The following is an 11,126-nucleotide window of genomic DNA, read 5'->3' on the forward strand; positions in this document are numbered from 1 at the left end:
AAAGGGGGAAATAACTATAAGGGGGCATAGTAGATCCTCGCTGACCCCCTAGGTTTGATGTGGAGGTTTTAAAAGGGCCCCGCGGGGCAAAAAAAAATAATAATAATAATAATCGAACGGCTGAATGGATTTGCACGAAACTTGGCAAAATATTAGGGACTGGTAGCCCGATGTGCCTTTGCTAGGTCTCAATATATGTGCTCCAGTGGATTTTGAGAAATTAACGTTCAAAAAAAGATATATATCTGTAACAGCGCTCCGCTTCGCGTAACGGAGGTTTGCGAAGCTGATTGGTCATTCTGTCACTGGGCTATAGTTGGGCTACATCTGGCTGATATTTGGGCTACATTTGTTTTTTTGTGTGTCTGGCGGCCATCTTTGGGCTACATTGGGCTACATTGGGCTACATTTGGGCTCCAACATATATATAGGCCAATGTAGCCCAATATATATTTTTCAAAGTTAATTTTCGTAAAAACCACTGGAGCATATATCTTGAGACATAGCAAAGGCACATCGGGCTACCAGTCCCTACAATGTTGCCAAGTTTCGTGGAAATCCATTCAGCCGTTCGAGCTAAAAGTGAGTCCAACCGCCCTATGGAACTGAAGGAAATGAATGGGTAATTTGTAATTAGCAAATAGCTCATCGCAAACTAGGAATGGTAAAGAATCGCTATTTATTCCTTAAAGTTCGCTATTTAGGAAATGCAAAAAACTTTGATGATACATATGGCGGTTCATCTCTAACAAGATAAGAAGCATAGGGATACATTTATGATGACTGGCGCATCACCAGGGATGTGTTAGTCATTCTGTGCCGCTGTTCCGTCACCTATGGTGTGCTGCATTTACAATGCGGCGCATCATGGGGCAAAAACAGCACAGATGCGTGATGTATCTGTGCCGTAAAGGTGGCGCATTGCTGGAGTTGTATCGCAAGTGTGATGAAGCTCCAGCAAGGGTCGGGGGTGCCCCTGTCGCAGGGTTTCTGTTCTCACACAGAACTGTGGACAGAGGATTGGAACCTCGGCGAATTAGGGTGTCCCAAAACTCACGTTAGTAATCAAAAACTCCTTAGCAAGCTAGGTACAGTGTCACATTGGATATAACAAACTCTCAATGTTTAGACAATACAGAATATGAACTTATAGTACCTCCGGATACGTGGAACTCATGAACAGTCGGTCGTTATATATTTCTTAGAAACCAGAACATGGAGTTAAGAAGAACACATGTGTATTTGAAATGTTTATTTACTAATGCCGTCTTCACAGGCGTAGTATCTTAGATAATACAAGTACACATATTATCAGTAGCAAAATTACCAGCATAGTTACTAGTACATAAAAAGCGAATGGTGATAGTATGTTAACATGCTGTAAATGAATAAGAGTTAGCAACACTTATAAGCAGCCGCGGGCCGTGGAGGGAGTTACGGTGGGGCAGGGAGGCGGGGAGGGGGAGGGGCAAGGTAGAGAGGGCTCCACCCTGCTTCTCCCCCTCCCCGCCTCCCTGCCTCACCGTAACTCCCTCCACGGCCCGCGGCTGCTTATATCTCACCCTCCCTAATACACATATTATATTATTTGCTAAGAAGGTCTCTTTGTGTTGGTTTAGGGCGTGCCCATACTTTAGTATCTTAGATTTGAAGGAATCACATCAGCATACACCAGCTCTCTCTTCATGTGAGCCGCATCAACTGTTGTGTATGTGTGTTCGGCAAAGCAATATAAAACCCGCCTCATGCCCAGAATTGGCAGAAGTTGCACTTATGTTATGAGTATGAAGTCGTGGAGATCAGACCTCATAACAATTCTGTATCGTGTTGTTCTTGAAACTTTAGCACTCGCTGTACAGATATAGTTTAACAAGCAAAGCAGATAGTAGAGCAATAACATATTATTCTCATGTAAACCACGATGAACTACTAGGTGGAAAGCTAAAGCAACAACTAAGTGTCGTGTGCAGAAGTTGCAAAAAAGGAAAAATGGCGTTTAAACCGGTAATGAGCCCATGCTAACTTAACACGGTGTAAAGATATCCAGGACCTAGATGACACCTCCCCATGATCCGGAAACGAACTGAATAAGATAATAGAAGTGCCATCTCATGAGAGCAGATTGCAAGTTTATATGTGGACGGTCCGCAAGGTAAAGCATTAAAAACTAGGAAAATGTAATGCTAAAGAAAAATAAAACAGCCAAGTACTTTATCGAGTCTTAAGCCAATAGGCAAGGTAAATAATAAAAACTTGACAAATAAGTCAATGAATTGTCAATGAAATGCTAGTACTCAGCCTATCAAACATGAAAAAGGTCTATGACATAACTGTGTATGCAAAATAAGCTGCAACAGCCTCCAATAGGAAGTCACCGTCTTCATCCGAAAACAGTTCAGCCATCCAATTTAAAAGCGGAAAAGAACATACGTGCTCTCCCAGCACCGGATCCTCTATCACCATCAGAGGACAGCTCGGTGGGTTTTCAAGAAAGCTCTGTTCCAAGAAAGACTGTGCTGCCGCCAGTAAATTCCAGGGACCAAGTAGTCCATGCATCAAAGCCACAGCCATAATCCTTTCGCCAGGACAAACCAACTCGTGAGTAATGATAGGAGTCATCAGCTGATTAAAGTCGACGTCAGGAGAAACCGGTCCGCAGAGACACAAATCAATGGCCCAATCGAAATCACAGGTCAGGCAGTGAAATACAGGCTGGACACAGGTGAAGTAGGAGAATCGAAAAGATAATCCATATGCCGTGCTTAATATCGCCAACGGCATTGTGCCATAATATTCTAGCATGCGATTGCGGAACAGTGTCAGCAGCTGCAGGGTGGGAGGTTGCATAGGAGGGACATCCATATTTAAAAATGTAAAAAAGCACAAGAGCGTCCGCTGGTAATGCAAGTAAAAATGCCAATACACGAACCAGAGTGGAGAAAATAGAATGAAAGGAAGCAGGGATGACTCCAAAGATTTTCTCAAATGAAGTCACGAGACCACTGGTAACAACTTTAAAAAAGTGCGCCAGGGACTTTGTGGAGGATGCGTTAAAGATAGTCGGAACCATCTTGCTGAATTTGAAAGGCAAATCTGAATTGAAAAGTGTGTGCACCTCTGTACGGGTGTTCGCTATGTGAAGCACGAAAGTTTCACGGGCCGAACTCAAGGCCACCTCTCTCTGAGACAAAAGAGCTCTTATTCTTGCCATGCCGTTGAAATCCGTCCCAAGGTTGGTATTTGTGGCCAGATTGAAAACTCCCTATGTTCATGTGTGGGAGGAAATAGAACATTTCTGCAGCAAATAACCCGTTCACTTACTGTTACGATAAAAGGAATACTTTTAATTAACTCAGAACAATCTTCATTATTGAGCATCAAATAACTACCATTTTCCAACAACTTGAACGTGAGGATGATAGCAGGAACTGGCGTGCCTTGCAACACGCAAGCCATATTTGGTCGGTGTTTGTTGCATGAACCGTGTAACTGTATGTGCCTACACATTAGTGAATGATCTGGCGTCTCAGTGCATTCCTCTCCATTCAGATAAACTTCTTGATCATCTTTGAAACATCTGTATGTGTATGGAAGCGACCAGACCTCATGAAGAAAAGCACTACCTAAAGGTTCATAACGACCTATTGGTATATATTTCATACAATTTGAAAACTTATATAAAGCAAAAGGCAGCGTTATTAAACCGTGGATAAGGCACGTTGCCAAAAAACCCGCAATCCTCTGCTGATGATGTCACTGAGCATGTCATGAATTATGTAATATGTGACATCATCAGCAGTGGATTACGGGTAATAGTATCTCTAGTTTACTCCCCTATAGCTGTCTTTCTTTTAACATAAGTGTCTGTTTCCTTCCCTTATACTTACTGTTTTTGGTTCGCTTCCGGTTCGCGTACCGGCAAGCGAACTGGGAAGCGAACTAAGAGAAATAGAGGTTGGCACAGTTCCAAATATTGTACCAATTTTTTAATAACGGGGAGGTAGTTCTGAAAAGAACTTTTTTTTTTATTTTTCTGAACATTTTTTTACTTTTTTTGAATTTTTCAGAACAGTTTTATATTTTTTGGGGTTTTTCTTGGAGGGGGCAATGAAAACGATTCATTGTAAAGGGCTCAAAAGGAGCAACAAAACAAAAAAAATAAGTATTTATTATTTTGGGCGTTTCGTACAAACTTGCATATGATAGTCAATAGCTCTGTTGATCAGAGTGATGCTTTTTTCTCCGTAGGAAATGAATCCATCGCAAAATACGCAGATGTGTTTTACATCACCAAATCTCATTTGTATATTTGGCACCATCTCCCTGCCCTCTGGTCCCGTTACTTCCGGTACAACAGATCTTCTGGCCATAATAGGGAGATTATCTAGGTCGTTCCGAAACTGTGCAGCACTGTAGTTGTTAGGATGCCACCTAGTCATATGGCGATGCATTGTGTAGTTTCCGAAACTGTATTTTTTGTCGGTCCCTCTGGACAGTCTATCTTGACATATAAGGCAAGTTACGTATCTTGCATTTACTTTTTTCTGACCTTTGGGAATTTTAAAAAATTGCCAAATGAAGTTTTCTTTCCGGTGAGACGTCCTGGGCTGCTCAGGCAAAAACTGCCTCTCTTCGTGCTCGTCCTCCTGTTCCTCTTCTTCCTCTTCTTGTTGAATTATAACTTGAGCAGGTGGTCCACTCTTCCTTGGATGTGGTGGAGGTGGTGGGGAAGCACCAGCTGAAGCTACTAAAGAAGCCATTGCTCAGTGATCACAAAGGGTCTTTCTCTCACAATGATGAAAGTCAGAGTGAGGAAAGAAGGAGGGATTTTCATCATTTGGGAAAAACAAGAGTTCTCAACCAATCAAAAGTGTTCATTTTAGATTATATGACCTAGTCTTACATCATTAGGAAACCAAAAGTGAAATGAACCAATGAAAAGTGTTATTACCAAGTCACATGACTTGCTGTGTTTACGTTAAGCGCTTTGCAGGGCCTCCCGGTTTGCTTCCAGAAACCTGCGCTTTGCGACTCGCTTCGCGTACCAGTTCGCTAACGTAGTACGTCATATGACGTATCACGCGACAACGTGAAACGTCATGCGGACAGGAGGCGTCACGATGTTGTTTTCTAACGCGGCACTTGCGGTAAAGAAACGTTTACCGGCTCGCGGTCTATTTCGCGGCATCAAGGTCAGCTAACGGGAAGCTTCCCGATTCGCGAAGCGGGAACGAAGAAAAAAAAATATTTAAAAAAAAAATTATTCATAAACATATAAAATATATTTTTGGATTTAAAGAAGAATACATTTTACAGCTACAGATATTAGCTGTTAAAAAACCAATGAAATTCACAGAAAAAACCATAGGTTATAGACCATATATAGTTAGGAATTAGCATTTACAAAACATTGAAAATTCACTGAAAAAACCATAGGTTATAGACCATATATAGTTAGGAATTAGCATTTAGAAAACCTTATTTTACTCACACAAAACCATTGAAATTCCATATATAGTTAGTTGCACTAACTATATATCGCGCACCCGCAATCCACTGCTGATGATGTCACATATTACATCATTCATGACATGGTCAGTGACATCACTGATGACATCACTGATGACATCTCAAATGACATCACTGATGACATCACTGATGACATCTCAAAAGACATCACTGATGACATCATGACACACCAATACCAGTTACTACATAAGCACTCACTGATTCCTACGTCTACACACACATTCACTCATTCACCCATACAATCACTCATACATACAGTCACTTATTATTACAACACTATCATATGCACTCATACACCTATGCAGACAGTCACACACTGCCACTCATCCATGGAGTTACTCACACACCAAGCCAGTCCTGTAAAGAATCAATCACACTTCCATTTCTTCATCTATACAGTTAAACACAGAACACCATACTTCAGTGACATCACTGATGACATCACTAATGACATCTGAAATGACATCACTGATGACATCTGAAATGACATCACTGATGACATCATGACACACCAATACCAGTTACTACATACACACTCACTGATTCGTACGTCTACACACACATTCACTCATTCACCCATACAATTACTCATACATACAGTCACTTATTATTAGAACACTATCATATGCACTCATACACCTAGTCAGTTCTGTGAAGAATCAATCACACTTCGATTTCCTCATCTATAGTTAAACACAGAACACCATACTTTTCACACATATACTAACACATACTTACTCTCTTATACAATCACTGATACAAGTACACATTGATATGCACAGAGTCACACACCTCCCAGCCAGCCACACACACACTCAGTCTTCCATACATCCAGTCATTCTTCAATATGTAAAACGTATTTAAACTTTACAAAAATACACAGACACTAGACGATGTCATCAGTGATGTCATTTGAGATGTCATCAGTGATGTCATCAGTGATGTCATTTGAGATGTCATCAGTGATGTCATCAGTGATGTCACTGACCATGTCATGAATGATGTAATATATGACATCATCAGATATCATCAAATATATCTATATATCATATATATATATATATCATCATCAAATATATATATATAATTTTGTTAATTAAAGGCTTCCTACCTGTTCCTGTGTGGCCTCCGCCTTTTCTGTTCGGGAAAGACTGTTGTGCATCAATTACGCGCCTGCCAGTGGCGTGTTCGGAGGCCCCCGCACATCAAGTGGCCTGACGAGTTTCTGGCAATGCTTCGGCAAGGGACTTGGTCCTGTGGACACTGTCAGGCCCACCACATCATCCGGGTGAAATGGACGCGGTGTTGAGGACACTGTTCTTTGACCTGGGCTAGCTGCACCCGCCGCATGCCCCCGCGTAAGAGACATCTGGGAAGTGTGGTGGTGCGGTGGGGACGGAAGGTGGCTCTTTTCTTTGACAAGCCGGGAAACACTGGACAGCGGGAGTGCACCGCCCTGCCCAATGGCCCTTCCTGTTTTCATCACTGCCGCGGGACCTTGGAATAACACTGTGCATTCTGGGTCCGGTAGTTCTGTAACCGACTGGACGAACTACCTGCTGTGGAGCCCCTCACGGGGGAGGAGTTACGGCAGCCAATCCAACGGCAGCAGGACACTTATAGGTGCGGACCCGCTTCCTTCTTCCCTTCAATTTCCACGGCGCTGATGATGGCAACAAGACGCCGAAATGCATACGCCTTAGTGGAATTTTGTTAATTAAAGGCTTCCTACCTGTTCCTGTGTGGCCTCCGCCTTTTCTGTTCGGGAAAGACTGTTGTGCATCAATTACGCGCCTGCCAGTGGCGTGTTCGGAGGCCCCCGCACATCAAGTGGCCTGACGAGTTTCTGGCAATGCTTCGGCAAGGGACTTGGTCCTGTGGACACTGTCAGGCCCACCACATCATCCGGGTGAAATGGACGCGGTGTTGAGGACACTGTTCTTTGACCTGGGCTAGCTGCACCCGCCGCATGCCCCCGCGTAAGAGACATCTGGGAAGTGTGGTGGTGCGGTGGGGACGGAAGGTGGCTCTTTTCTTTGACAAGCCGGGAAACACTGGACAGCGGGAGTGCACCGCCCTGCCCAATGGCCCTTCCTGTTTTCATCACTGCCGCGGGACCTTGGAATAACACTGTGCATTCTGGGTCCGGTAGTTCTGTAACCGACTGGACGAACTACCTGCTGTGGAGCCCCTCACGGGGGAGGAGTTACGGCAGCCAATCCAACGGCAGCAGGACACTTATAGGTGCGGACCCGCTTCCTTCTTCCCTTCAATTTCCACGGCGCTGATGATGGCAACAAGACGCCGAAATGCATACGCCTTAGTGGAATTTTGTTAATTAAAGGCTTCCTACCTGTTCCTGTGTGGCCTCCGCCTTTTCTGTTCGGGAAAGACTGTTGTGCATCAATTACGCGCCTGCCAGTGGCGTGTTCGGAGGCCCCCGCACATCAAGTGGCCTGACGAGTTTCTGGCAATGCTTCGGCAAGGGACTTGGTCCTGTGGACACTGTCAGGCCCACCACATCATCCGGGTGAAATGGACGCGGTGTTGAGGACACTGTTCTTTGACCTGGGCTAGCTGCACCCGCCGCATGCCCCCGCTTAAGAGACATCTGGGAAGTGTGGTGGTGCGGTGGGGACGGAAGGTGGCTCTTTTCTTTGACAAGCCGGGAAACACTGGACAGCGGGAGTGCACCGCCCTGCCCAATGGCCCTTCCTGTTTTCATCACTGCCGCGGGACCTTGGAATAACACTGTGCATTCTGGGTCCGGTAGTTCTGTAACCGACTGGACGAACTACCTGCTGTGGAGCCCCTCACGGGGGAGGAGTTACGGCAGCCAATCCAACGGCAGCAGGACACTTATAGGTGCGGACCCGCTTCCTTCTTCCCTTCAATTTCCACGGCGCTGATGATGGCAACAAGACGCCGAAATGCATACGCCTTAGTGGAATTTTGTTAATTAAAGGCTTCCTACCTGTTCCTGTGTGGCCTCCGCCTTTTCTGTTCGGGAAAGACTGTTGTGCATCAATTACGCGCCTGCCAGTGGCGTGTTCGGAGGCCCCCGCACATCAAGTGGCCTGACGAGTTTCTGGCAATGCTTCGGCAAGGGACTTGGTCCTGTGGACACTGTCAGGCCCACCACATCATCCGGGTGAAATGGACGCGGTGTTGAGGACACTGTTCTTTGACCTGGGCTAGCTGCACCCGCCGCATGCCCCCGCGTAAGAGACATCTGGGAAGTGTGGTGGTGCGGTGGGGACGGAAGGTGGCTCTTTTCTTTGACAAGCCGGGAAACACTGGACAGCGGGAGTGCACCGCCCTGCCCAATGGCCCTTCCTGTTTTCATCACTGCCGCGGGACCTTGGAATAACACTGTGCATTCTGGGTCCGGTAGTTCTGTAACCGACTGGACGAACTACCTGCTGTGGAGCCCCTCACGGGGGAGGAGTTACGGCAGCCAATCCAACGGCAGCAGGACACTTATAGGTGCGGACCCGCTTCCTTCTTCTCTTCAATTTCCACGGCGCTGATGATGGCAACAAGACGCCGAAATGCATACGCCTTAGTGGAATTTTGTTAATTAAAGGCTTCCTACCTGTTCCTGTGTGGCCTCCGCCTTTTCTGTTCGGGAAAGACTGTTGTGCATCAATTACGCGCCTGCCAGTGGCGTGTTCGGAGGCCCCCGCACATCAAGTGGCCTGACGAGTTTCTGGCAATGCTTCGGCAAGGGACTTGGTCCTGTGGACACTGTCAGGCCCACCACATCATCCGGGTGAAATGGACGCGGTGTTGAGGACACTGTTCTTTGACCTGGGCTAGCTGCACCCGCCGCATGCCCCCGCGTAAGAGACATCTGGGAAGTGTGGTGGTGCGGTGGGGACGGAAGGTGGCTCTTTTCTTTGACAAGCCGGGAAACACTGGACAGCGGGAGTGCACCGCCCTGCCCAATGGCCCTTCCTGTTTTCATCACTGCCGCGGGACCTTGGAATAACACTGTGCATTCTGGGTCCGGTAGTTCTGTAACCGACTGGACGAACTACCTGCTGTGGAGCCCCTCACGGGGGAGGAGTTACGGCAGCCAATCCAACGGCAGCAGGACACTTATAGGTGCGGACCCGCTTCCTTCTTCCCTTCAATTTCCACGGCGCTGATGATGGCAACAAGACGCCGAAATGCATACGCCTTAGTGGAATTTTGTTAATTAAAGGCTTCCTACCTGTTCCTGTGTGGCCTCCGCCTTTTCTGTTCGGGAAAGACTGTTGTGCATATATATATATATATATATATATATTCACTGAAAAAACCATAGGTTATAGACCATATATAGTTAGGAATTAGCATTTAAAAAACCTTATTTTACTCACACAAAACCATTGAAATTCCATATATAGTTAGTTGTACTAACTATATATCGCGCACCCGCAATCCACTGCTGATGATGTCACATATTACATCATTCATGACATGGTCAGTGACATCACTGATGACATCACTGATGACATCTCAAATGACATCACTGATGACATCACTGATGACATCACTGATGATAACATCCAGTGACTGTATGTTTCTGTAAAGTTAAAATATGGATGTATAAGTGTCTGGATGATGTATTTAGTAGGTGCATGACTGACTGTATAAGTGAGTGATTAAATGTGTCTCACTGAGTGCATGGGTTAGTGACTAAACTGTTTTAAATTGTGCACCATTGTGTCTGTTGTTTTGTAATCTGATGCAATTGTTGATCATTAGCTATATGACTAACTATATGGGTTATTGATTAGTTTGCCAAGTATTTGTATGGGAGGTGTATGACTCTGTGCATAGATGTGTGAGCAGTTGATTCACTAGATGTATGGGTTCAAAAGTGCATGTGGAAACAGCTGTATGGGTGGTTTACTGTGTGCATGAGTGTATTGGTGAGTGAATGGATATCTCAGTGCTACATGTCAAAGTCAGTACATATGTAAAACACAGTACATGTGGTAGTTGACAAATATAAATAACTGTGCATAAGAGCCAGTAAATGTGTGAGTGGCTGTATGGATTATTGTGAACTTGTATCAGGGATTGTATAACAGAGTAAATATGTGTTATTATATGTTTCTATAAGTAAGGTGTGTTTAACTATATAGTTTTCGGAAATGGAGGTGTGATTGATTCTTTGCAAGACTGATTAGGTGTGTGAGTAACTCCATGGATGAGTGACAGTCTATGAGTGTCTGTTTACACTGAGTGTATCTAAGGTTATATTAGAGTCTGAAGAGGTTCATCGTATCATCACATGAATGATGTCATGAGTAATGTCAAATGAGATGTCATCAGTGATGTCATCAGTGATGTCATTTGAGATGTCATCAGTGATGTCATCAGTGATGTCACTGACCATGTCATGAATGATGTAATATGTGACATCATCAGCAGTGGATTGCGGGTGCGCGATATATAGTTAGTACAACTAACTATATATGGAATTTCAATGGTTTTGTGTGAGTAAAATAAGGTTTTTTAAATGCTAATTCCTAACTATATATGGTCTATAACCTATGGTTTTTTCAGTGAATTTTCAAGGTTTTGTAAATGCTAATTCCTAACTA

At 44.6% G+C, this 11,126-nt stretch overlaps 1 protein-coding gene across 1 annotated transcript in view; it reads right to left on the reverse strand.

The window, feature by feature from the left end:
• LOC144762241 (uncharacterized) overlaps positions 1 to 9,530 on the reverse strand; it is an 875,873-nt gene extending 866,343 nt beyond the window's left edge. The window contains exons 1-2 of the mRNA XM_078647384.1: positions 9,522 to 9,530; positions 9,381 to 9,426 (exon numbers count right to left, since the gene is read on the reverse strand). Of these exons, the coding sequence (XP_078503510.1) occupies positions 9,381 to 9,426; positions 9,522 to 9,530 (55 nt within the window). The remainder of the gene's footprint in view (positions 1 to 9,380; positions 9,427 to 9,521) is intronic.
• Positions 9,531 to 11,126: the final 1,596 nt, after the last annotated feature.

The sequence above is a fragment of the Lissotriton helveticus genome, chromosome 6 (assembly GCF_964261635.1).
Source record: "Lissotriton helveticus chromosome 6, aLisHel1.1, whole genome shotgun sequence".
Lineage (NCBI taxonomy): Eukaryota > Metazoa > Chordata > Amphibia > Caudata > Salamandridae > Lissotriton > Lissotriton helveticus.